General features: G+C 45.9%; 1 protein-coding gene and 2 long non-coding RNA genes across 3 annotated transcripts in view; 2 read left to right on the top strand and 1 right to left on the bottom strand.

Moving 5' to 3' along the window:
* Positions 1–17,122, top strand: part of LOC115097214 — a 67,792-nt gene extending 50,670 nt beyond the window's left edge. Inside the window, exons 2-3 of the long non-coding RNA XR_003858236.1 lie at positions 14,215–14,363; positions 16,763–17,122. This is a non-coding gene — a long non-coding RNA (uncharacterized LOC115097214). The remainder of the gene's footprint in view (positions 1–14,214; positions 14,364–16,762) is intronic.
* A 3,546-nt stretch (positions 17,123–20,668) lies between these two features.
* LOC115096749 lies at positions 20,669–21,946 on the bottom strand. Its single transcript, XR_003858138.1, has 2 exons — positions 21,828–21,946; positions 20,669–20,680 (listed from the first exon to the last, which is right to left on the bottom strand). It is a non-coding gene; the product is annotated as an uncharacterized LOC115096749 (long non-coding RNA).
* A 579-nt stretch (positions 21,947–22,525) lies between these two features.
* The window catches only part of HNF1B (HNF1 homeobox B), a 94,629-nt gene continuing 90,431 nt past the window's right edge, over positions 22,526–26,723 (top strand). The window contains exon 1 of the mRNA XM_029611816.1: positions 22,526–22,902. Within this exon, the coding sequence (XP_029467676.1) occupies positions 22,565–22,902 (338 nt within the window). The 5' untranslated portion in view covers positions 22,526–22,564. The remainder of the gene's footprint in view (positions 22,903–26,723) is intronic.

Below are 26,723 nucleotides of genomic sequence, written 5' to 3'. Positions count from 1 at the left end.
ATTAACTTAATACATTTGCGACTAACTTTTGAGAGCTGACGCTGCCTTCCATCAGGTCTGTGCATGGACTAAGTCATGTGGATGCCTGCAGAGTTTTCGAATATTCCCTGAAGTTCAAAGAAGACACCTTGACTGCATTTTCCAACATAAATTTGATATCACAGAAATATGACCAGCCAGGGAGGAACTGGACAGTTTTACCAATCCAAGACTGAGCTCCAGCTGCTGCTGCTGCTGCTGCTGCTGCTACAAAAAAAAAATCACCACCAAAATTTTAAAACTGAAAAAAAAAGAAAATCGGGACTTTCCTCGTTACCTCCTCCCCCCGACACCTCTTACACCACCTGTGGGATCTCCAGAGCCCAAAGGGGGCAGAAATGATCTCCAGCCACAGTTACCCTGCTGGACCCTCATTTTAAAATGGCGTGGGCCTGCGCCGTTTCTTCCTCTGATGGATGGCGCAGGCCAGGATTTTCAGATTGGAACCCGGCAGAACAGGGGCAGCCGTGAATCGCTCCTGCCCAATATGGACTTTGAAGATTCCACGGAAGGTGTAAGAGACGCCTGGGGTGGGGGTGGGGGTGGAATATTTTAATTCTGGTGGCGCTGGGTTTTTTCAGCAGGGAGAGGGGGTGAGCCTGGCACTTTCCAATTCTTCCATTATTTTTCCTGGGTAGTTAGGGGCCTGATTTGGTGCTGCCGATGCCCTTTTACCTTTCTGGGAACTCCCCTTTCACCGGGCAGCTTTGGTGCGCCATTCCATTTCCAGTTGTGGGTCCACATGAACAGCAGAATTAGTGCTATCCCAGGAGATGGCTGCATCTCTGAGGCTGTATGTATGGCAGATTTTATATAAAATGTTATTCTTTGTGGGATGGCTTCAACATGGAGGCATGGAAGTGTTGTGGATGCCCATGGCACGAGGTAGCTGAAATTGATAAGACACTGCTTCCACTCTTCGAAGCACTGAAAATGGGCCGATGTGCTTGGGAGCCAGGTGATGAGAAGGGAGTCTCAACCTTATGTGTCGGGTGCTTAACCATATCTTCTGACCAGGACGGAAGAGTGGAGCAGGATGTCTATGAGCATCAGAAGTGCACTTGGAGCGCTCAGTGGCCTGGGTAAGGTGTTCTTTGACTTGATTCCACACTTGGTGAATGGTGTGGGCCATGAATTGCGCAGCTGGAGAAGGAACAGTCAGAGGAACTGGAAGTGGCAGCCAAGGTTGTCGTCCGAATACCATGGAGAATGGAGATACATTGGTGGCAGCAGCGACGTGGGTATTATGCAACAGCTCAGCCCAAGGTAACAAATCAGACCAGTTGTCCTGCTGGTCATTCATGTAGGAATGAAGGAATGTTTTCAAGGTCCGGTTGGTCCTTTCAGCTTGACCATTGGCCTGTGGGTGATAGGCCGACGTGAAATTCAAGGCAATGTTAAACTTTTTACATAGAGAGCACCAGTACCTGGTGGCAAACTGTGGTCCTCAGTCGGATATAATTTCCTTTGGGAGTCCATGGAGATGGAAAATGTGTTTCAGGAACAACTTGGCTAGTTCTGGGGCCGATGGGAGGCCCGGCAGGGGAATGAAGTGACCCATTTTAAAAAAATGGTCGATGATGACCCAGATTACGGTATTGCTCTGGGACGGAGGCAAGTCTGTGATGAAGTCCGTTGAGATGCTGGACCATGGCTCAGTAGGTGCTGGAAGCAGTTGGAATAGGCCCCAAGGCCATCCGATAGGTGGCTTCTGTTGGGCGCAGACGGGATATGAATCTACATAGTTACGAGAGTCTTGCACCATGTTGGGCCACCAGTAATATCTTCGCAACATCTCTAGGGTCCTGGTACAACCCAGGTGTCCTGCCAAGTTGGCAGGACACCTAGGCCCATTTCAGAACTCGTTCACGTAATCTACGTGGAACGACGGTTTTCCCAACTGGAACTGTAGTGGTCATGGCAAGGGATATGCATGCAGGATCTATGATGTGTCTGGAAACATCAGGAGCATCATCTGGTTCGAAAGAACTTGATAGTGCATCAGCACAGAGGTTCTTAGAAGCTGGGCGATAATGTAAAATGAAATTGAACTGTTCAAAGAAGAGCGCCCATCTGGCTTGTCTAGGATTCAAGAGTTGAGCTTCGTTAATGTGCTCCAGATTCTTATGGTCAGTGAAAATGGTAAATTTATGTTGCACCCCTTCCAACCAGGGTCGCCACTCTTGAAGTGCCAACTTGATGGCTAGACGTTCTTGGTCACCAACGGTGTAGTGCTGCTGTGTAGGAGAGAACATGTGTGAGTAGAATGAACAAGGTATCAATTTACCCTTTGGAGAAAACTGACTTAAGACGGCTCCTGCTCCAATTGCAGAGGCGTCGACTTCGACGATGAATGGACGTCTTGGGTCTGGATGCTGAAGAAAGGACCGGAACAGAAAGCTTCTTTTAGCGTCTGAAAGGTGGCTTGTGCTTTGGGTGTCCACACACGAGTGTTAGCCCCTTTCTTGGTCATGGCGGTGAGCGGAGCAGCTAGGGTAGAATAATTAGTAAATTAGTAATTAGTAAAGCCAAGGAAACGTTGTAAGGCCCATAGGCCTACTGGCTGGGGCCAGTCTCAGATCCCCTGGACTTTATCTGGATCCATGGAGAAACCTCGATCGAATATGATGTACCCTAGGAAGGGTAAGCAATTTCGCTTGAAGAGGCACTTTTCTAACTTGGCATAAAGGTGATTTTCTCTTCAACGTTGGAGGACAATCAGAACATGATCTCGATGGGATTCAAGGTCTTTGGAAAAGATCAGGATGTCGTCAAGGTATACGATTATGAATGAGTTCAAGAGGTCTTGGAGGATTTCGTTCATAAGGCATTGAAAGACCGCTGGGGCATTGCATAGCCCAAAGGGCATCATGGTATATTCATAGTGACCATCCCTCATATTGAAGGCGGTTTTCCAGATATCTTCAGGTTGGATGCGTACCAGATTGTACACACCCCTCAGATCCAACTTGGTGAAGATCCATGCCCCTTGAAAGCGGTCGAACAGCTCACTGATAAGGGGCAGAGGGTACCGGTCTTTGCGGGTTATGGCATTGAGCCCTCTATAGTCAATACAAGGGCGTAAACCACCATCCTTTTTCTTGATGAAGAAAAAACCTGCTCCAATAGGAGAATCAGAGGGACAAATTAACCCTTTTTCTAAGATCTCTTTGATATACTCAGATATGGTCAGGGTTTCTGGATGAGACAGTGGATACGTTCTGCCCTTGGGAGGCGTCATGCCCTGCAGAAGTTCTATGGAACAATTGAACTTGCATAGTGGAGGCAAAGTGTTTGTCTTCTGCTTTGAGAAGACGTCTTCGAACTCAACATACTGGGTAGGCAAACCAGATAGAGTGGTAGACTTCAAGAAAGAGACTACTGGAGATACTTGATATAGACATGTCTTCTGGCATTTGGAACCCCACTGCACCAACTACAGGGAATGCCAATCGAACTGGAGTTCATGGACCTGGAGCCAGGGCAGCCCCAGGATGACTGGATGTGTAGAATGTTTTAACACATAAAAGGACATCTCCTCCTTGTGAAGAGTGCCCACGGTAAGACGGACAGCCACTGTTTGATGGGTGATGAGCCCTGGAAGATGTTCTCCTTGAATGGAGGCAATGTGGAGGCTCACATCTAATGGCTGAAGAGGAATGTTCAGAAGCTTGACAATGTCATCCATGATGAAGCTGCCACTTGCTCCTGTATCGAGAAGAGCAGTGGTGGTGAAGGAGTGGGCCTCAATGCCCAGAGAGACTGGAATCAGGAGTTGGGGGCCAGTAACAGTAGTGCCTAAGCTCAGGACCCCCGCCAGGCTCAGGCATTGCAGTTTTCCGAACGGACCGGACAGGACTGCCGAAGATGTCCGGAAGCACCTTGTTCTATGTAATGCCTTTTGGCAATTTTCATGTTCTGTTTCAATGTAAACCGATGTGATCTTTATTTCATATAGGAACACCGGTATATAAAAATCTAAAAATAAATAAAATAAATAAAGGCAAAGACCTTCCTTCCTCTGACGGAGATGTTCAGTCGGAGACAGTCGCCCATGGTTCACCTCCATAGATTCCACTACGGGAGGAGGTGGTGGTGATGGAGTCTTGGCTGGAGGACTCTGGACACACGTGGGTCGCGGTGTAGGAGAGTGGGAAGCCTTTACTTCTAGGAGTCTTTGCCGGAGACGATGGTCGATCTTCCCAGTGAGGGAAATCAGGTCCTCTAGAAACGTGGGAGTCTCACGGTGGAGAGTTCATCTTTGAGAGCGCTGGAGAGTCCATCTAGGAAGATGGCTTGCAGACAATCTTCTTGCCACCCGAGCTCAGTAGCCAGGGTCCTGAACTCCACCGTATACTCAGAGAGGATCCGTGACCCTTGACGGAGGTGGAGTAGATTATGGCTGGCTACAGCTTGGCGGCCTGGGTCTCCGCAGGTCTGCTTGAAGAGAGCAACAAACTCAGATAGCTTGTAAAGCATGGTATCAGAGCATTCCTATAATGGAGAGGCCCATGCAAGAGCCTTCCCTTCCAGACGGGAAAGGATGAAAGTCACTTTAGTGGTTTCCTTCAGGAACAAGGAGGGTTGCAGTGCAAATTGCATGAAGCACTGATTGAGGAAACCATGACAGGAGCGTGGGTCCCCATTGTATCGAGGAGGTGCAGGGAGCGCCAACAATGCTTTGGGTAGCATAGAGGCCGATAGGCCCACAGGATTGGCCAGAGCTGTATCTCACAGCTGGGAACAAAACTCTTCCACCGAAGAGGCTAGCAATTCCAAAGCTCTGTGATGTTCTTGGACTGTGGCGGCCAAACCTGGTAGGGCCCTGAAAGCAGGAGACTCCGCCGAGTCCATGGCCTTGGCAACCTGTTGCGCTTGGAGGTGGACCCTTGTCCTGGAGCAGTGGAGAACGGCTCCCTGGTAGGGACCAGGAAACACCTGCCCCCATGGGGTGGAGCACAGGAGGAGACAGAGGCTATGATGAGCTTCAACACTGGAAGCCCGTGGTCCCCCCAGGTGGAGCCCGTAGGGACCCGGGCCACTTGGACTTAGGTGGGCCTCGCAGGGTCTCCCGGAGAGGTAGTAGAGAGGCATGCCTCCGAACAACAAGGGAGCGCGGTTGGCCTCTAGGCTGTAGGTCAGGAGGAGTAAGGAAGACCAGTACAGCGTAGGCGATGACAAGGCAAGGGATGAAACCAGAATCAGGAGACATGGTCAAGGCAGCCAGGGTCAGAATCCAAAGATCAATCCAAGGAGTAGTCAATGAATCAGGGGTCAGGTTCCAGAGGTCAGACGAGGTCACAAGGCAGGCAGAGGTCAGGATCCAGACAGCAAACAGAATGGTCAAGGAGCAGGCCGAGGTCAGTACCAGAGAGACAGTCCGAGGATACTACCTGGGGAGACAGGACAGACAGATGCTGGAACAGAAGGACGCTGGAACAGTAGGATGCTGGAGCAGTAGGACGCTGGAACAAGACTGGAACAAGACTGTGAACGCGGAGGCAAACTAGTACACTTACAGAGCCGACCCGATTGCCAAGGCAAGGAAGTGAAGGCAGGAACTTTATTATAACGTACTTTCAATCAGGGCACGTCGCGGAGCTAGGACCCGCCCCTGGCCCTACAAGAGGCCGGGTGGTCCGTGCGCGTAAGGGTGTGGCCAACGCCACTGAGGACGCCGAACTCCGGCATGAGGCCTGGTGCGCAGTGGAAGGCCCGGCGACTGCCGCCGTGGGACGCCGAGGCCTGGAGGAGCTCGCGGCTGCCACTGGAGAGGCTGACCCATGACCTGCAGAAGAGCTAGCGAGGTGAGCAGGCCTGTGCGCAGGTCGGGTGTGGATGGGGTGCATAACAGTAGGGCTGAATGGTAAATTTTTTCAATGGGAAAGGTGAATAGTGTAGTGCCCCAGGGATCTGTTCTGGGACCACTGCTTTTTAATATATTTATAAATGACCTGGAAATGGGAACAACGAGTGAGGTGATCAAATTTGCCAATGACACTAAATTATTCAAAGCTGTTAAATTACAAGAAGATTGTGAGAAATTGCAAGAGGACATTGCAAAACTGGGCTTGGGCATTCAAATGGCAAATGAAATTTCATGTGGACAAGTGCAAAGTGATGCGCTTAGGGACGAGTAACCCAAATTATAGCTACAAAATGCAAGGTTCCACATTAGGAGTCACCACTCAGAAAAAGGATCTATGTGATTATCCACTGAAATCTTCTGCTCAGAGTGCAGCAGCAGCAGCCAAGAAAGCAAATAGGATGCTAGGGATTATCAGGAAAGAAATGGAGAATAAAACAGAAAATATCTTAATGCCTCTGTATCACTCCATGGTGTGACCTCATCTTGAGTACTGTGGCAGTTCTGGTCACCACATCTCAAAAAAGATATAGCAGAATTAGAAAAGGTGCAGAGAAGGGCGACCAAAATGATAAAGGGGATGGAATAATTCCCCTATGAAGAAAGGCTAAAGAGGTTAGGCCTCTTCCGCTTGGAGAAGAGACGACTGAGGGGAGATAGGATAGAGGTCTATAAAATAATGAATGAAATGGAAGGAGTAAATGTTAATTAGTTGTTTACTCTTTCAAAGAGTACAAAGGCACAGGCCTGGATTTACCAATAAACACACTAACCCTGTGACTAGGGCAGCAAAAATTGGGGGGACTGGGAGCTGTGCTTAATCTCACTCAGCAGAGAAGAGCCTTCCACTTCCTGCTCCAGCCCCTCCCCTCCAAGTGCAAAGGAAGGGAGGGGAGAAGCTGGAAGGGACAGAGCAAAGAAAAACTTCTCTACTTTATTCCAGCTCCTAAAGTCTTGTCCTGAAGGAGAAGGTTGACACCAGAGCATGCAACAGAAAGAAAGAAAAGCCACTCTGCTCCCTAATCAAGCCCTCTCATTCAGGGGAGGAGGTTAACCTGGAGCAGATAGAGCAGAGCAAAAAGGTTATAATATATACCGAATGCCTAGGGGCAGCAAAATCCTAAATCCGTCACTGCAAAGACAAGGGGGCCCACGATGAAGCTGCTGGGTAACACATTTAAAACTAACAAGAGAAAATGTGTTTTTACTCAATGCATAGTTAAGCTCTGGAATTTGTTGCCAGAGGATGTGGTGAAAGCTGTTAGTGTAGCTGTGTTTAAAAAAGATTTTGACAATTTCCTGGAAGAAAAGTCCATTAACCATTATTAAGGTGGAGTTGCAGAAATCCACTGCTTATTCTTGGGATAAGCAGCCTGGAATGTCTATCCCTTGGGATCCTGCCAGGTTCTTGTGGCCTGGAATGGCCACTGTTGGAAACAGGATGCTGGGCTTGATGGACCCTTGGTCTGACCCAGTATAGCAAGCCTTATGTTCTTATGGTGAAAGTGGGTGTGATGATGATTTTGTTTTATCCGTCCTGTTTTAAGATATTTGTTGTTATCTGCCTTGGAAGGGCCTTTTGGCCATGGAAGGCAGAATATAAATTAAATAATACTTTCAAAAGCTTAGTTGGGATGTAAGCATGCAAAGAAAAGAGTTTCATGCATAAACTCGGCCATGTGTGTTAATCACTACCCATGTAACTCTGCACATGTGCCAGAAGGGGGCATTCTGGGGCATGCTTGTGATATCTGTGTGCCACAGAAATGTTCGCTTTCCACCACAAAGAATTAGGCGCTCATTTCTCAGCTGCCTAACAACCCAATTCTTAAAGTCAGCTTGTGTGTTTAAAAAGTCACGTTTTATACACACTTGACGGTGCTTGTGTAGCTCAGCAGCTCGGCGCTCAGTTGAAAACGTAGACCTTAGAAATCCTACAAATGCTCGCCGCGTCTGGCTGCCAGTTCTTCCGTGTCCTGTCCTGCCCATAGTATTAAACGAAATTGTCCGTTGGCGGGGTTGCCTATTAAGTTTGTGGCTGAAAAGCACAAGTCGACCTCATTCTAGGACCGAGGCCAAGCTTTTTTCAAGAAATGGTTCAGCCTGGTTGGCCCAAAACCTGGACCAAGAGAAATGCCTTTCCCACCCCAGCAGACGTACAGATATAGAAGAAAATCTGTAGTGCCCCATGTCCTTCCCGGGGGATATGAATTTTCCATGCAGGGAGGTTGGTCCCAGGGGAGGCAGAGTTGCATCTGGCTCTTTCTGCCAGGCGGCTGTAGTGTGAGTGCATTTGCACGGCGATGGGGAAAAGGAGCAGGCATGGGGCGTACGTGCTGCTGAAACCTGCCTGAGGGGCTCCCCGATTCCTAAAATCACTGTTTGCTCTTTCCCTCACTGTGGCACTTCTGACTGTCAATATTGAGCTTAGAATTCGGTCGGGGCAGGCACCTGCACCACTCCCTGCCACTACCTGTTGACTAAAGCCCCGGCCGGCACTGGCAGGCTCTCCCTTTTATGTCTGATCCCGCCTGAAAACCACAGTTTCCCTACAGCTGAACTCGGGATCAAACGCAGGTCATGTTTAATGATGGCGTTCACTGACTGGGCTTCAAAACATTCACGTCACCTCCTCGACAGAGAGCAGAGGAAAGCAGCGCGCCAGGGAGCCACAGTGGGAGGCCGGGGGAAATAGTCCCTCCACCACCCCTCCAGGCGCCCAAACGGCAGAAAGGGCAACAGAGAGAAGAAGAAAAATCCCGCGGTAGAAACCTTTGAATATTAAATGGTTTTGCTTTTTATTTTATTTTTTAAATTTTGTGCCGTTTTGGCTCTGCTCCTAACATCACTGTGTCCCCAGTGGGGTCAGGGGGGAGAGGCAGGGTATTAACACCATCTCCCTCCTCACCTGCTGCCACTCCATCAGCCCGATACTGTAAAACCGCGGGAGAGCGGACGAACGCCCGCTCTCCCGGCGCACGCACCGGCCCTTCGCCGGTGCGAGCTATCCAGTATGCTCCAGCATGCAAATTAGGCGACGCGGTGCAAACGAGGGAAAGGAGGCGCTAGGGACACTAGCGCGTCCCTAGCGCCTCCTTTTGGCCTGGAGCGGCGGCTGTCAGCGGGTTTGACAGCCGACGCTCAATTTTGCCGGCGTCGGTTCTCGAGCCCGCTGACAGCCACGGGCTCGGAAACCGGACGCCGGCAAAATTGAGCGTCCAGTTTTCGGCCCAACAGCCGCGGGCCGAATTCAAATTTTATTTTATTTTTTTTTTACTTTTTTTTACTTTTGGGGACCTCCGACTTAATATCGCTATGATATTAAGTCGGAGGGTGCACAGAAAAGCAGTTTTTACTGCTTTTCTGTGCACTTTCCTGGCGCCGGAAGAAATTAGCGCCGACCTTTGGGTCGGCGCTAATTTCTTAGAGTAAACTGTGCGGCTTGGCTGCACATTTTACTTACTGAATCGCGCGCGCATACCTAATAGGGCCATCAACATGCATTTGCATGTTGAGGGCGCTATTAGGTGCCGCGGGTGGGCTGCGTGTTTTCCTCCCCTTACTGAATAAGGGGTAAGGGAAAACACGCGTCCAGAGCAGGCTGACAGCGCGCTCCGACGGAGCACACTTTACTGTATCGACCTGTTACAGTTGGGCAGATTCTTACTTTCAGTACAAAGGCCAAGAAGGGGCCAGCTCTCCAACCTCGTAACCCAGACCCTACACGTGAATCTTAGCCAACAGGCCAGTACCAGTGATGGGGGGTCTGAATCGCCCCCAAATCATTGATGGTCTTCAGTCAAAGACATCCTTGAAATATTCACAGACATAATTAATTGCAGCATGATGTCATTGCCTTTGATATTATGAATCTTAAGGGCCATGCCTTTAATATTCTAAAAAGAAGCAGGTTAAGAGGGTGGCTTTGCCTTCCCATGCCGCTAGGCATAAAATGAGGATGATGAGAGGCTACCCAGGTTAGGGCTCTTCAGCTTGGAGAAGAGACAACTAAGCAGGGAAATGACAGAAGCTGATAAAATCACAAGTAGGCTGGTATGGGTAAATATAAGATGATTATTTACCCTTTCAGATAATATGAAAGCAAAGGGGACGCTCCAGGAAACTAATAATCAGCAGGTTTAAAACAAAATTTTAGAAAGTACTTTTTCGTTCAAGGTGCAATCAAGCTGGTGCCAGAGGACGTGGTCAAGGCGACGAGCATAGCGGTGTTTAAAAGAGGTTTGGATAAGGTCCTGGAGAAAAAGTTCATTAAACATTATTAGCTAGGTAGGCTAAGAAAAGCCATCACTATTTCTGGGAGTGGGAAGCAAGAAATAGATTATACTTTTTTGGATCTGCCTGGTACTTGTAACTCAAACTGGGTACTCTTGGAGACAGGATGCTGGCTTCATGGACCTCATATGGAGTAAGGCTGACATTTAGAGATGGACATCATTAAAGTTGATGCAGGTGAATGACCGAGTTGGGAGATTAATTGTTCATCCTGTGAGGGTGTCATTTTAAGAGATACATACCAGTTTTACCGTGGAACAAACTGACTTTTAATTCCTAGGCAGTCTAATTATTTATTTCAGATTTTTCACTTTGTCTTCCTGTCTCTGGATAGCATTAAGGAGAGGAGGAGAGAGCTGAATGCGTTGTAATGGCAGAACTACCCTGGAAGGTATTTGCTGGCTATCACGGCTCCCAGTGAGAAGCTGCTGGATTCTTTGCTTGAGCTGTGCATTCAGCACTGCATAACAATAATACCCTGGAGATTGTGAACACATGAAAACTAATCTCCTACTCCGAGTCCCCACTAAGGGTCCAATGCAATAAAGTGCACTCAGCCCAGCACACAGGTCTATGCGTGGTTGGATGCACATTTTGAATGCGCTAGACTAGCACTCGATGCAATAAGGAGATTAGCGGGTCCAAAATGCACGCCCAAACAAATGCGTAGCCGATAGCGCCCATCACATGTAAATTCCATGTAGATGATATTATTAGCTATTACCCTCCGATGCAGAAAATCACTGGGCACCCAACACACCCTTTTTAATGTGGCAAATTTAACTCTGACCCTGGAGCTGGTGTAAAGTCAATTCGTGAGTCAAGGGCTCATGAGAAATTTAAAAATACAGTTCTTGATTTCTCCTGCATAATATCATCGGGACACTTAAATTTACTGCTTGCGGTGCTGAAAAATAAATGTATATTAGCTTGATTTAAAAAAAAAAAAAATTCTTATGGCTGCACAGTTTAGACACCCATAGCAATGGGCGCTTAGCTACGGGCGTCTTCAGCAACCTCAGCAAAATCGACCAGAAAAAGTGGGATAAAAACAGATGCTCATATTGAGTGCCCATTGCAACTGTAAGCACCTGATACATTTGAGTGCTAGGGATGCACAATTCTCCCCTAGCAAGTCCTTTTTTTTTTTATGTAGCCCCTCATTTAAATACTGTATCGGGCCCCCAGGGGATGTGCTAAATATGAGTGCCCGTTTTCAGCAGGCATCTTATTGCATCTGCCTCTAAATGTAGAACTATCTCGGTGGTAAAAGATGTCAGAAAATTCTTCTCAGCTGCAGGCTGTACCGGTCCTGCGCGCTTCCCTTTAAGATGCAGCATTAAGGTCAGATATTTTGATTTCCCCCTGCAGAGGCTCCTGCTCCTTTTCCCACCACTCCCCACTCTGATCATCCTGTAGCAAATCAGGCAGTGGCATCGCCATGCAGAGAACCTGGGTTCAGTTTTCCCACTGGCTCTCCCGCCTGTACCCGCCTTGGTCAGGAGGAGAGGCTGCAGAAGCCACCTCCACAGCCCCCCCGAGGGGGAATCCCTGTCATCGTGCAATGGTGACACCCAGATTTAGGGCCCCCGCGTTGCAGGGTCCCGGAATAAGCCCCCCCCCCCTCACCCCCAGCCGAGGATTGCTTCTGCAATGACTTGGCTAAGTGAGTTGAGAGGGGATATTCAGCGAGGGGGAAAAAAAAATCCCCCAGAAATGTCAATTAAGCTTAGAACACATTAACTGAGAGAAACATCTAGGCAGGCATCTTCGAAGCAGACGGCACAACAGCATATTTCTGACACATGAACTGTATAAGCCTTCCAAAGGATATGGAGGAATGCTCTTTCTACTTTGCTTCCCAGTTATAAGTGGATAAACCACGGCAAAGGGAGAAAACGTGTCTGGAAGTTCTTTCTGCAGATGGTAGGGAATCTTGGCAACTCAGGATGTGTCATCGTGTGCCTGAGGAAACTCCATGCAGACAAACCTAGGGGCAGATGCAATACTGGGTGCTGCAGCCAGCGCATGGCTCAACATATGTTTGGATGTGTGTTTTAGATGCGCGTCCATAACCCCCAATGCAAAACGGGGGTTAGGGCATCTAAAACACGTGACTGCAGTACGTAGTTAATAGCGCTCATCACATGTAAATTTATGTTGATGAGGCTATTAGCTATTACCCCCAATGCAAAAAAAAAAAAAAGAAGAATGTGCGCCCGACACACATTTTTACCCTCAAAGATTAACACCTGCCCCGGATTAGGCGTTAATTCTTGAGGAGCCCCAAAAGTTTACCGAAAAGCAGAAAATGTTGCTTTTCTGTAGTTCCCCTGACTTAATATCGCGGTGATATTAAGTCAGAGGAGGGGGGTTATGGACGCGAAAAAGAGCAGTAAAAAAAAATAAAAAATTGTGTCGGCAGTCAGGCTAGGAAAATGGACGCTGGTAAAAGTGAGCGTCTGTTTTCCTGACCCGCTGACAGCCACCTCTCCTGGGCGTCCAATGCTGAGGAAGCGCTGGGGACGCAAACTTCTCCCTCAGCGCTTCCTTTTTATCGCGGCAGGCCATTTAAATATTAAAGCAGGTGCCCGGGAGAGGTGGATCGGCACTCGTTAAGAGAGCCCCCATGTCACACGTGCTGATACCGCGTCAGTAAGTATGAGTAAGTATAAATGCAGTATAGGAGGCTACAGAGTGACCGCTGAGTGCCATATTTTTTTATTCTGGTGGGGGGGGGGGGATTGGAAGGAGGGGGCACAATAATAGAACAGAAGGTGCACTAGAACCAGATAATAGGTAAACTGATATTTTGGGGACTATAAGATTTTTCAAATATTAATGTGTCTACTTCTTGGTTCCTACTGGATCTTCTTTGGCCTCGCTCTTAAGTCTCCTTTCTTTTCCCATTAATATTTCCTCAGGAACCAAACTGAAGCTTGAAGAAAACAGTGTGATCTTAGTGATTTTTTGTTTTTTGTAATAGCCCCCCCCCCCCCCCGAACTGTCCTGTCCATGTGCTTCCCCCTCCCACCGCAGCCTTAACCTCCAGCAGCTGCTGTCACGGAGCCCCTGACGTCTGCACCCTCTGCCTCTGAGATCCTGCACTAAGCCTGAACGATGAGGGGCGTTGGGCGCTCCTGGGCCAGTCACAAACTGCATAAGAAAAGTGTCCCTGCTAGCTTGACCTGCTGACCTTCTTCCATGAAACAGAAGATCACCACCGAGAGAGTTCCTGGGACAGGATCTTCGGGGAAAATTGCAGAATCACTTTTTTTTTTCCAGATGATCAGGACCCCGCGATCGTCCTCTGCTGGCTGGAATTAATGAGGTGTGAGGGACAGCGGTGGGAAGAGGCCAATCGCGGCATCCAGCAGCGACACAGAGCGAGCATAGGGGGGGGGGGGGGGGGTGAGGGAGATGGACCAGAAAAACCTTTATCCACTTTAATTAGCAGGATGACTCGAGATGTGTGGAAACAGGTCAAGGTCCAGATTACTGCCTGTGACAGGAGAACATTATTATAAATGCATCGCCATGAAAGCACGGGCAAAGCTCAGTTTCCTTCCTTGCTAACAATATTGTAGGGGGGGGGGGGGGAATCCAGCACAACGAAAAGCCTGCAAGGCAGTTTTCTCCCCTCCTAAAAAGCGCACCCGAGCGAGAGGGCCGCTCATCGAGGCCCCAGAGCCGGCGTTCAGGCTTCCACTGCTGGCAGGTGGCAAGCTCGGGGGTTTTTTGTGACTCCTACCAGTGTCCAATATATGTGCACGCACTATTCTTCTTCCAAATAAAATCGTTTTCAGAAATGAACCTGTGCTTTTTACCTTCTGGTTTTCATGAAAACTTTTCATAGATGTCAGGGATTCACTACGGACCCCAGGCAGCAACAAGCAACTACTTAAAGCCATAGGACCAATTGCTTTAGATCTCGCTGGTGTTTTTCTCTCTCTGTATTTACAATTTCTGTATATATATATATAATATATTTATTTCTAATTTTACTCTTGTTTCAGTATGTTTGCGCCTTCTATTATGCTCACACACCCCTGCTTTCGGACGAGGATCGGCAGGGTAATGTTCCCAGTTTACCGATATTAAAGTAACAGCAGTTTCCCTTTATGAAATAAATACAAACCGGAATGGAAAACAAGAGATCGCAATGGTTTGTAAAAGTTTTCTAGTACCGCCGATTTAATGTCAGCGTTTGCCAGTTACACTGTCAGAGCCAGGGGCTGTAATAGCCCTAACGAGAGCAGGCGCTGAAGGAATGCAAAGTATTCTCGCCTTCCCCGAAATCCAAAGGAGTGTGCTGGCGTTTTCTAATGGCACAAAACCGCCAGCAAAATGCGTTGCTTTGTGTCATTTCCATGTCAAAACAATACAAAAGAAACATTTTTTTTTCCGTTTTGTGCATGTCTTAAAACGATTTAGTACACGTGAAATCGTTTCAACGATGCTAAATCCTTATAAGGCCTGTTAAAATGGTGAAACGAAACGAAACAAAGAACCAAACAAAAAAAAAAAAAAACGAAATGATCTTTTTTTTTTTTTCACATGCGCACCCCTAGTTGCCAATCGACGGCGTAATGCCAATTCGCTGTTATTGCTGGTTGTGTGTTTACAAGTGCAAGCATCTCTTAACCGAAAAAGGAATTCCTGTCCTCTCGGGAAAGCAACAAGATGTAATCCCAAGAGAAGTTGCTTGGCGATTGAGCTGGTAGCCCCTCTGGGTCCTGGATCCTCTGCAGGCTCCGATGTCTTTTTATTACACCGCCTGGGTCCCTGCCTAGGGTCGCATGGGAATCGGGGACCTGTGGGCTGCTGAAAGCTCCTGCCCTTGACATCTTTGATCAACTCCCGCTTATTTTGGCAATTAAAGAAAAATTACATACAGGAGCAATTTAGTCTCTGTCCTCAAAGCGGGCACCTGAGACAAGGGCACTGATTTGCCTCCTAGTCCCAAAGGGCATCAGCCGAAGTGGGATTTGATCCCCGGCCAGCCACACGGCCATTCTCTCTTCTCCTGCCAGGGGTTCAGCCTAAATCTTTGACCCCTATATTGGGATCCCAAAGACTTTTGGGTGGGCATTGCATGCAGGAGGTCTCCTGCTCCATCCCTGTCCACGCCCCAGCTCAGCTTGGATACCTGGGAGGGAGGGAGGGAGTCATCAGAGAGGCCAGTGATACAGGATTCTCAGCCTCAGGACCAGAGGAGGGGGAGGGGAGGCTTTATTAAAGTGGAGGTTGCAAAATGAAGGTCATGGTACCATGACCCCAGCTCTGGGCAGGAAGTACAAATCATGAGAGGTCTAGAACGGGTAGATGTGAATCTGTTATTTACTCTTTCTGATAGTAGAAAGACTAGGGGGCACTCCATGAAGTTAGCATGGGGCACATTTAAAACTAATCTGAGAAATACTTTTTCACTCAACGCAAATTAAACTCTGGAATTTGTTGCCAGAGGATGTGGTTAGTGCAGTTAGTGTAGCTGTGTTTAAAAAAGGATTGGATAAGTTCTTGGAGGAGAAGTCCCTTACCTGCTATTAAGTTCACATAGGGGTAGATTTAAAAAATGTGCACGATCCCGTACTTTTGTTCGCGCACCAGGCGCGAACAAAAGTACGCTGGATTTTATAAGATATGCGCATAGCTGCGCGTATCTTATAAAATCCAGGGTCGGCGCGTGCAAGGGGGTGCACATTTGTGCAACCTGCGCACGCCGAGCCCAACGCGCGCTGCCTGTTCCCTCCGAGGCCGTTCCGATTTCGGAGCGGCCTCGGAGGGAACTTTCCTTCGCTCTCCCCCCACCTTCCCCTCCCCTCCCTTCCCCTACCTAACCCCCCCCCCGGCCCTATCTAAACACCCCCCTTAACTTTGCACGCCCCGGCCGGCAGCCCCGCTCTGTGTTCTGGTCCCGGGGGCTCGTCCGGAGGCCGCGGCCACGCCCCCAGAACACCCCCGGGCCGAAACCACGCCCGCATCGCTGCTCCTGAAACGCTGCGACACACCCCCAAAATGCCGCATCACTCCGGGCACGCCCCAGACACACCCCGAACCCACCCCTTTTAGAAAGCCCAGGACTTACATGCGTCCCGGGGCTCTGCGCACGCCGGCGGCCTATGCAAAATAGGCGCACCGGCGGGCCGCCCGGATTTACGTGCGCAAGGCATTTAAAATCCGCCCCTTAGAGAATAGCCACTGCCATTAGCAATGGTTACATGGAATAGACTTAGTTTTTGGGTACTTGCCAGGTTCTTATGGCCTGGATTGGCCACTGTTGGAAACAGGATGCTGGGCTTGATGGACCCTTGGTCTGACCCAGTATGGCACGTTCTTATGTTCTTATGAGCAAGAGGAAACTGGAGGTCAAATAAAAGAAAAGACAGAGCTTGGGTCACCGTAATCACATCCCTGTTGTGCTTCGGCGGAGTGACCTCGTTTTTCATTGCTGCTATGTAATAGTACAGTTAATCAGATAGTTTTAAAGATATACAATTGATTTTACATTATTTCACAAATATAAAACTACACACGGCATGGCTATATTTTGATTCTTTGCAGGTTGTGGTCCCTTTCACCGAACTGGCGGAAGAATAATCAGAGAAGGCTGCACCACTGGGACCTTTGAGAGCGCATAGGCTCCTTCCACATAGATGGACGTCAAAGACCCCAGTGCTGGGATTATATGATGGGTGGCCCCTCCGGACTGACCTTATTTCTACTGCCTCTTGCCAGTCAGAAAAAAAAATCCAGATGTCAGGCACCAAAGGGTTAAATGGAGATGGCAAATAGAGCCTGTGCAAGTGCTCAGCATGGGCCTTTCACACTTCTGAAAATGCATTTTCAGTGTCCAAAATTACGGGACACAGCTCAATAAGGATCTAATAACGGCTCAGATTTTTTTTTTTTTTTTTTAGGAGAGCGGTTTGATTTTGTTTTGCTAATAGCTGATTGGAAATATAATAAAGAGCAGGCTTTGGCGATGTAACTAACCTTTTTCTTATCTCACCTTTAATTGGGCAACTAAGGCAGAATCTTGAGTTTGGTTGCTTAGTGGTCACCTGCAGACCATAATGGAAGATTATGCCCAGGGAGAGGAGGATCTGAGTGCCCAGGGTGAGGTGGATGCCCTGTAGTGCTTCTAGTCTATTATTTTGTACAACTCTAAGGGCCTGATTCAAGAAGACATTTATCTCATTCTGTGTCTATGGAAAGAGAAAGCTTAGCGAATGGGGATCTAAATGTTATATTAGTACTATTTTAAATATCATGCAACCCTGTGGTTATTGCATTGCAGTAAAGACTGTTTCTATGGCAAGCAGTGGTGCCTCCTCTGGAGAGCATACTTACAATAAGCAATTAAAGGAGAAGGTTTAACAACTGATGTCTGAAGAAGGTACCCATGTGGCCCTCAGGAACTATGCTGGTTTCATAAAAGCGTCCGGTTATTTTATTTTTATGTATTTATTGTAAAGATTTTTATATTCAGCTTTTCAGCACTTTAAAATGGATTACATTCAGGTACTGTAGGTATCTTTAAGACCAATAGAACTACCAACACTGAAAGTAATTTAGTCTAAGCCTAGTTGCACCCCCACCAAGCACTGTCCCATGCAAAGAGCATTTATGTGTGAGGTGTAAGAAGATAAGACGAACACCAGAACCCTTCCCCGCCTAATCCTCACCCCTACTAAAAAGCCATGGGATAGGAGTTGATGTCCTTTTGCGGATTGCAAGCTGGTTAAAAGACAGGAAACAGAGAGCAGGATTAAATGGTCTGTTTTCACAGCGGAAAAAGGTAAACAGTGGAGTGCCTCAGGGATCTGTACTTGGACCAGTGCTTTTTAATATATTTATAAATGATCTGGAAAGGGGTACGAGTGAGGTGATGAAATTTGCGGATGACACAAAATTATGCAGAGTAGCTAAATCTCAAGCGGATTGTGATGAATTGCAGGAGGATCTTGAGAGACTGGAAGATTGGGCTTCCAAATGGCAGATAAAATTTAACTTGGACAAGTGCAAAGTGATGCACATAGGGAAAGATAACCCTTGCTGTAGTTACACAATGTTAGGTACTATTTTAGGAGTTACTACCCAGGAAAGAGATCTAGGCATCATATGGATTATACATTGAAATCGTCGGCCTAGTGTGCTGTGGCAATCAAAAAAGCAAACTGAATGCTAGGAATTATTAGGAAGGGAATGGCAAATAAAATGATGGATGCCATAATGCCTCTGTACCGCTCCATGGTTAGACCGCACCTTGAATACTGTGTACAGTTCTGGTCACCACATCTCAAAAAGGATATTGCTGCACTGGAGAAGTGCAGAGAAGGGCGACCAAAATAAGGGGCATGGAACAGCTGCCCTATGAGGAAAGGCTAAAGAGGTTAGGGCTGTTCAGTTTGGAGAAGAGACGACTGAGAGGAGATATGATAGAAGTCTACAAAATCATGAAAGGACTTGAACAAGTTCATCTAAATAGGTTATTTACTCTCTCAGATAATAGAAAGACCAGGGGGCACTCCATGAAGTTAGCAAGTAGCTCATGTAAAACAAATTAAAGAAATTTATTTTTCACTCAGCACATAGTTAAGTTCTAGAATTCATTGCCAGAGGATGTGGTTACAGCAGTTAGTGTTACTGGGTTTAAAAAAGGTTTTGATAAGTTCCTAGAGGAAAAATCCATAAACTGCTATTACAGTAATTAATAAGCAATAGTAGCTTGTGATCTATCTAAAGTTTGGGTACTTGCCAGGTACTTGTGACTTGGACTGGCCACTCTTGGAAACAGGATGCTGGGCTTGATGGACCCTTGATCTGACCCAGTATGGCATGTTCTTATGTTCTTATGCGACTTCAGCCCCTCTAGGATGTATTGTTGAGCAAGCAAGAAACACAGGAGACAATATTCTACTGAATTATACCACTGGAACCCCCTGCCCCAGTACAGTGAGTATAATAAAGCTTGACTGGGAGCAAATACATTTAAATGGTAAACCTTAATCCCATATACTTTATGTATTTATGCTGATAATTGTTGTTGCAAGTTTCGGGGCTCTTATCTTTTTTTCCTATTGTTTTTCTTTGATTCCTGTCTCCTCCTTCTCGGGTCCCAAATTGAATTATTGAAAACTGACAATGCAGCTTGTGCGTAGGAACTTTATCTTTCGCACTTGTGTAGCTGAGATTCCCAATTCAGATTGCAGACTTTTCAACAAACGTAGGCTCTATTAAGGATCCCATAGATCCTCTGCCTTCTTTCCATCCTGGCTGAAGACTCATTTCTTTCTCTCCTTAGATCTTTGTGTTTTAGCTCGGATCATCCCCTGCCTTTCCAAAGATGCTTCCTGCAGATGTTTACAGATGTTAGTTATGTATGCGCCCGAAGCATTATGAATGAATCCGCCCAGCGCTGGCTCCCAATTCATGCGAGGAGTGTATCTTGAAATGAATGTTCATGGAGGTATAATTAATAGCAGGGTTCGCCCCACCACCACCAGGTTGTGTTCCAGTTATTTAACCATTGCCTCCGTTGTAACTGCATCCCTGAAATGTCGTAATAAAATCTATTAATCACAGATGCTTTGTAATTCCTGGCTCGGCTCCCTTCAAGGAGGACCTGCACGCCCGAGTGTGGTCAGCGGACACCTCCAACGAGAAACCTTCTAATTATAGAGAAAAAAAGCTATTTGAATTTAGGGATTATTTGATTTTCTGTCGGGTCCTGTCATATGGACCAGGGCGACCAATAGAAGAAGGTGGGGGAATCAATGCTCTATCCTCTATTGCAAATAATAATAATAATAATAATAATAATAAAATAACAGTTTCTATTCTATTAATGCTGGGATTTACGAATTCCAGGGGACGTGAGCTAATTTGTCTCTCTCCTTCCCTCAGCATGGAAGCCTTTGAACTCGGGGAGGCCAAGCCAAGCTGCAATTTTCGTGAAGGAACTTTGCGCAGTTGATGCCGGGCGCATCGGGACGCAGTTCACCATGGAAAGAAAATAAGTCGGAACAGCAAAGGGCCTAGGGGAAAAAAACGTTACCGTCCGAAAGAGTTCTCCTGCTGATAGAAGAAGTCTGCGTTTCTTCGGAATCACAAGGGAGCCCAAGGTCAGGAGGATCTGCCGCAAGCTGCAGTCCCCGCATAAAAAAGACTCCCCGCCCCGGCGTAGCAGCCGGAGAAGAAACGAGAAGAAGCCAGAGCCGCGTGCGGGGACGCAGGCGCTTTGTTTTAGGGGAAGCCTTTCCAGTTTGCTTGGAGCTTGGATTACCCGCAGGAAAGGGATCAGAGCTTGCTCCTGTTCGGAGGGGCCGAGTTCACTTCCTTAAGAAAACGAGGCGCGGCGGGCAGACGAGGGGCCCTGCAGTTTAGTCCGGGATCTTGCTGCGTCCCAACGCTGGCAGCAGTCGCAGCAGAGTCTGGGTGGGGTGTAATATGCTCCTTTTATTACACGTCTCCGTCTTACTTAAGACAAACAAAAAAGAAAAGAAACGCATCTCTTATGTTTTATTCATTGGTAAGGCCTATGCAGCAGTCATTTTATTACCAGGACAAATTCATTCTTGACAGAGCGCAAGGAAACCGTCGCAGTCTCTGAATATCGTTCAGCGTCAGCTTGAATTCCTGTTTCTGAGATCTTGAGGAGCCAACGCAGGGCCCGAGGTTCTGCCCCCTTCCACAGAAAGGAACAATTTGGACATTTAAAAAGCCGTGTACGGCTTTTAAAATGCCTCTTTCTTCCCCTTTCCTTTGATTTACGGGATAATATTTCATTACAATGCTCCCTCTTTCCTATAATGGGAGGCTGGGAGTCAACAGTGGTGGTTAAATTATGTGGGGAGTTTGTGGCAGCAGGAGTTTGACTGCCGCATCAAGCAACCTGCCCCAATTCCTTGGGACCGAGGCAAAGGTTCAGTTTTGTGAAAAAAAAAAAAAGAAGGAGATTTTCTTACCAGGGCCACCTGCATTTTAGTACGGAGATTTCACATTTTAAAGCAAAAGTATTCTTACCTTGCTTTTGCAAAATGGCATTTACAGCAGATCACTCAAAATACAAATGCAACGTCCTTATTTTAATAGGAAGTAGCACAAACATTCGTGAAATGAGATCCGAAATAAACACTTAGCCTTTAAAGTTCTTGCAGCGTCTAAAAAGTTTCTTTCCTTGGTTTTCTGGAGCACTTTATAGTTTAAACTTTTACTGTTGTAATAAGGTGGGGGGAAAAGTGCCATATCATCTATAAAAGTGGGATAGCATCCTATTTCTGTAGCTTAAATCCTACAGGCAAAACACACAGGTCAAAGCCTTGCATTGCTCACCTAGAAGTTATGATTATGGCTTTTTTTTTTTTTTTTTTAAGAATTATTAATTTCCTTAACAGCAAAACCATAACATTTCCTACATTTCTCACCAGGGACAGGGACCAGCATAGTGACATTGCACACAAATAACTGAAGCAATCACCAATCCCCCATCTCACCTTCCACGCGCTTTAATATTTCTTTAATTTATTTTTTTAAGCATTTGTCATTTAGCCTCGGGTTTGACATAGCAAAATGCACAGCGCTCATCCTTTCCCAGCCGGCAGTGGGCTGACTCTCCGGTACCTACCAGAAACCCTTTTTCTTTTTCTTTTTTTTTTTTTTTTAGCATTTGTGCTTTGGGAAATCCGAAACAGGCAGCGGTAGTTTTCGTTTCTCTCTAGGACAACCTGTCAGGGGCCATTTTCGAATGATAACTTTTTCTCCGGCTCCAAGAACGTCCAAAAATCAACAGGTCAAAAGTAAAAGGGAAAGAAACGCCTCTCCTTTTATGCTCATCATAAATCTTATTTTTCTATACTTGCGCTGAAGGAATGGTATTAAATCATATCTTTCCCACTTGAAGCTGAAAAATAAGAGTTTCCCCACCTCCCCCCAGGTTTCCAGTTGCGTTTTCCTCTGTCCTTATTGGCTTCTAAAGTTTGTCAGTCGCTCTTTTTTTTTTTTTTTTTGCACTTGATGGCTCCTTGCTTAACAAGTCCAAAGTTCAGATAAAGTTTGGCTGATAAACAGAACCAATAAAGGTTTCAGACTGCACGTAAAAAACACAAAGCCCTCAGCGGCGGTCTCTCCCCCTCCATTTGCATCCTGGAGCAATCTCCCTCCACCCTTCCTGGTTATTTGCATATCTTATATTGCCGAATTGAGGGCATGATGGCAGGTTAGAAGTGTCATTCCCCAGGACACTGAAGGAGGAGGGACAGGTGCTCAGGATCTTCCAGGAGGCTGCTTTTTTTTTTTTTACCTTTAAATTATTTTTTTTTCTACTCTCCCCTCCCCATCTCTTTTCCTCTGGTAAAAAATAAAATGGTATCCAAGCTGACATCTTTGCAGCAGGAGCTTCTCAATGCCCTCCTGAGCTCGGGAGTAACCAAAGATGTTTTGATCCAGACCCTGGAGGACATGATGCCCACCACCAGTTTTGGGGTGAAGCTGGAGAACCTGCAGATGTCTCCCGTCAACGATCCGGATTCCAAACCTGTCTTCCACACCCTGACCAATGGACATAGCAAGGGCAAGGTGTCCGGGGATGAGGGCTCAGAAGATGGGGACGACTTTGATACTCCGCCGATCCTCAAAGAGCTTCAGTCCCTCAACACCGAGGAAGCGGCGGAGCAAAGAGCCGAGGTGGACAGGATGCTAAGGTAAAATAATAATAATAAAATCCTTTTTCCACAAGGCTAAGAAAATAACCTTTTTATGTCTTACACACACATTACCATGGCTCTTTTCTAAATATTTTCCAGGAAGCCAGGTGTTTAGAGATTTTTTTTTTCTATTCCTAATCTTTGACTTTTTCAGAAATCCGGGTTTTATGAAATTGCATTTTGTATATTTCAGACTAGACCAAAATCATGTAAACTTTCCAAAGAAAACACTTTAAATTTACTCCACTGAAAACATTTTTTTTTTCATAATCAGGTGGAACATTTTCGAAAAGAAAGTGAAAGCCCCCACTTATTTTGTGGATACTTTGAAACTGTATATAACACTATGAATTGATTATTTAAAAAAATTCTCAGTACAACAAACAAACTCTTGTATTTATCAATAGGACATAATATATGCAAGGCACCCCACATCCTACAAACTTCTGCAACTGTACTTTCCAGTCAGGTTTTCGTTACTTACTTTTACTTAATTGAAAAATAAATGTTCTTTCAGCTTTAAAAAGGTGCAGGCGATTTTTAACTAGTATTGAAAAAAATATATCAATCAATCAAAAACCACACTGAAGAGCTGCGAAGTAAAAAAAAAAAAAGAATCAAGACAGAGATTCCTTCGCTCCTTCTTCGATTCTTTAAAACTGTAAAGATTAAAGTCCCCGGAATCAGTTTAATTCGCTGAAAGCTGCAGCTTAGATTTTCTCCGCCCTTGACGGGGGAACAGGAGACAGACTCACAGACGAAGGGAGACAAAAACTGAGATTTTAATAAAGAAATGGTAAAATTCCAAAGGCTTCTCTCTCTCTCTCTCTCTCTTGCTGAGTTGGTAACCGGGCTCCTGTCATTATTTTTTTCCCAGGCTGTTGTGAAAGAAAGCATTTTATAAAAAATGAAAAGAAAAGCCAGCCAGCCTGCACTCCTACCTTCTAAAGATGGTCTTTGCATTCATTCCCACCTGAGTTAGGACTCTGAAGTTATATTTAGGGGAAGGGAGTTACCCCAGTGGCAAGCAGTGAAATATTGCTTGATAACTTTTTATCAAGGCTTTTAGTGCTTGCCCCTAAACTCCTACTGCAAAAAAAAAAAAAAAAAAATCTACAACTGACTGGGAATGGAGCAAGCTTGCAAGTGCTTTACATTTTTTTTACACCTAGAAAACAAGCCTGAAAAAAAAAACCAAGTTAAAGTAACCCGCCAGATCTCTTGCCTTGACAAGCTAGTTACTAATTATCTAAATAGTTTATTATTTGTCTTCTTTAGCAAAATATCAACTAAATACAACCAGGTAATTTATTATTAACTACTGGAAGTGGCATTAAAATACTGTACGGGAAGAAGGGAAGCCCAGTAGCTGGGACTCCCAAGCGTGGGATCGTGTAAAAAGCAAACCTGATGCAACCTATCGTAAGTTTTATTTTCCTAGAATTAAGCTATTATTCTTTCGATGTAATATGCATTATTCTTTCAGTGTAATGTGTACCAATGGGACGTTCGTGCTTTAAGCAGCCGAAATGCTGTTGGGACCTGTGTGTACTAATAATACATACAGTAATAGTAATAATTGTAATACTATTTAGAACAGTTTTAACATTAACATCAGCAACTGTTTGTCACTATCAAACCTTATATGCAGTTCCGAAGTTCGAGGCCCTGGGATTTGCTGCTGAACCTTTCGCGTTAGATGTCAATATCTTTGAAATCGCAGGAAACCTTCCATGTTCCCAATTCACTGGGATTATATATACTTTTTTTTTTTTTTGCAATTTTTTTTTTTTTGTTACATAAAGGAGAGGATGAATAGATTTGGATAGTTTGTCCTTCCCTCAGGATTTAGGGGGAAAAAAGGAATTTGGTTCGGCTGGAGACAAGAGGGAACAGTTTTATGGTGCAATTAGTGGGTCAATACTGCAAAGGGCAGAACAAAAACCGCCAGGGGAAAAAAAAAAAAGCTTTTTTTCTTTTTCGCTAGTTTTTATCTTTTATGGTTATATGGAAGTTGTGTTTTTCTGTTTTCGAGGCAAATTCAGCTGGAGAGTTTGTTAAAAAGAAGACATTAAAGCACTTTTTTTTTTTTTTTCAAATTTCAAGCTGGTGTTAAACGTATTTTACCTGCTGGAAAGCTGCAAAGTTCCCTTCTTCCCAGCAAAGGGAAAACCCAGCAGATTTTGGGAAGCCCAGGAAGTTTCGTTTCTTCTTGTTGTTATTATGATTACTACTTTTAGACTCTGCCGATGCTCTTGAGTTAAAACATAAACTTCAGCACGTGGAGTCGGGGCGTTATTAATTTAATTCTATAAATCATCAACAGAAAGATACACAAAGGGCTGTGATTAGGCTGAATGGGGTGGCTGGTTATTCATTGGCGAGGTTGTAAACCGGGCTGGAGGGACCAAAAGAAATCTTCAAGACAAGTTTTTGGTGTTCTCCTAAATAAATAAACAAACAGTCGAGGGTTTGGGTGAGGGATCAGCCAAGGGAATTACGGCATCAAAAATACTGCCGGCCTTTCCCGAGCCTGGCGGAGCCGAAGGAAGGGGACCGTGAGAAATCCCGTCCTCTACAAGATGTTTCCCATTCCGTCGCCCACCCTGGCCAGACCATCACGGAGCTGCTGCGGGAGGACGGGACCCGCTCAGAATTCCAAACTTGTACCTTTCCGCTCGCACTGCTTTTCATGTCGCTGAATAGTATCATTACTTGTTATTATTATTATTCCACAGGGTTTTACACAGACACATAAGAGACTCTCCCTGCTCCTTGGAGCTTACAGTCCAGCCCAGGACAGGACAACACAACCCCCCCCCCCCCCAAAAAAAAAAATAGTGCAGGACTGCAGAATTCGCTTTTCTGCACATACAAAATTGTAGTTTCAGGAAAGGGTGCAGATGCAGTCAGAGAATTAGAAGAAAAGAAAAAAAAATCGGAGATCTAAGAGCTGTTACCCAAATACATCTGGGCCAAGGAAATGCAGTTTGTGAGGCTGAGGACAGACTTAGCAATGCAGAGTGCGGGGAATGCTCAGTCTCGGCTTCCCCTCACCTTGTAATGAGGACAGCGTTTCTGCCTGGCCCTGTGGAATAATTCTCATTCCTGCAGATTCAGGTGTCCCTCACCTTGTAACGAGGACAGCGTTTCTGCCTGGCCCTGTGGAATAATTCTCATTCCTGCAGATTCAGGTGTCCCTCACCTTGTAACGAGGACAGCGTTTCTGCCTGGCCCTGTGGAATAATTCTCATTCCTGCAGATTCAGGTGTCCCTCACCTTGTAATGAGGACAGCGTTTCTGCCTGGCCCTGTGGAATAATTCTCATTCCTGCAGATTCAGGTGTCACATACTCTTGAATATCAGTGGGAGACCAGATGTTACATACCAGGTAGTACGGTTTGGTCAGGATCTCAGGGTCTTAGAGCACCGAGGGTGCTGATAGCTATGATTATCAATATAATAAAACTTAAGAATTTAAGAATAAAACCTCCATATACTGAACTCCTATTGCCACAAAAAAAGTGAATTAAATCATGGGAGGCAGGGTTTCCACTCTGAAGCATGAGGAAATAAAACAAATGGGATACACTGAATAATAAGATTAGGGTATAAACACCAATTTATATTCCTTGTCTCTTGATTTGTAAGGTTTAATTTGCAAATAAAGGTGGAATAGAGGGTGACACCTTAAAATGAGGTCTGATGTCACCATTAAATAACCTGCTGCACTCCCTGACAACTGGGGTGCACTGTTAAATGCTGGATTAGGTTTATGTTCATTGAATTATTTAAAAAAAAAAAAATTGCCTTAAAAA

Source organism: Rhinatrema bivittatum, chromosome 8 (genome assembly GCF_901001135.1).
Source record: "Rhinatrema bivittatum chromosome 8, aRhiBiv1.1, whole genome shotgun sequence".
NCBI classification, from domain to species: domain Eukaryota; kingdom Metazoa; phylum Chordata; class Amphibia; order Gymnophiona; family Rhinatrematidae; genus Rhinatrema; species Rhinatrema bivittatum.
This window is presented reverse-complemented; position numbering and strand designations above follow the sequence as displayed.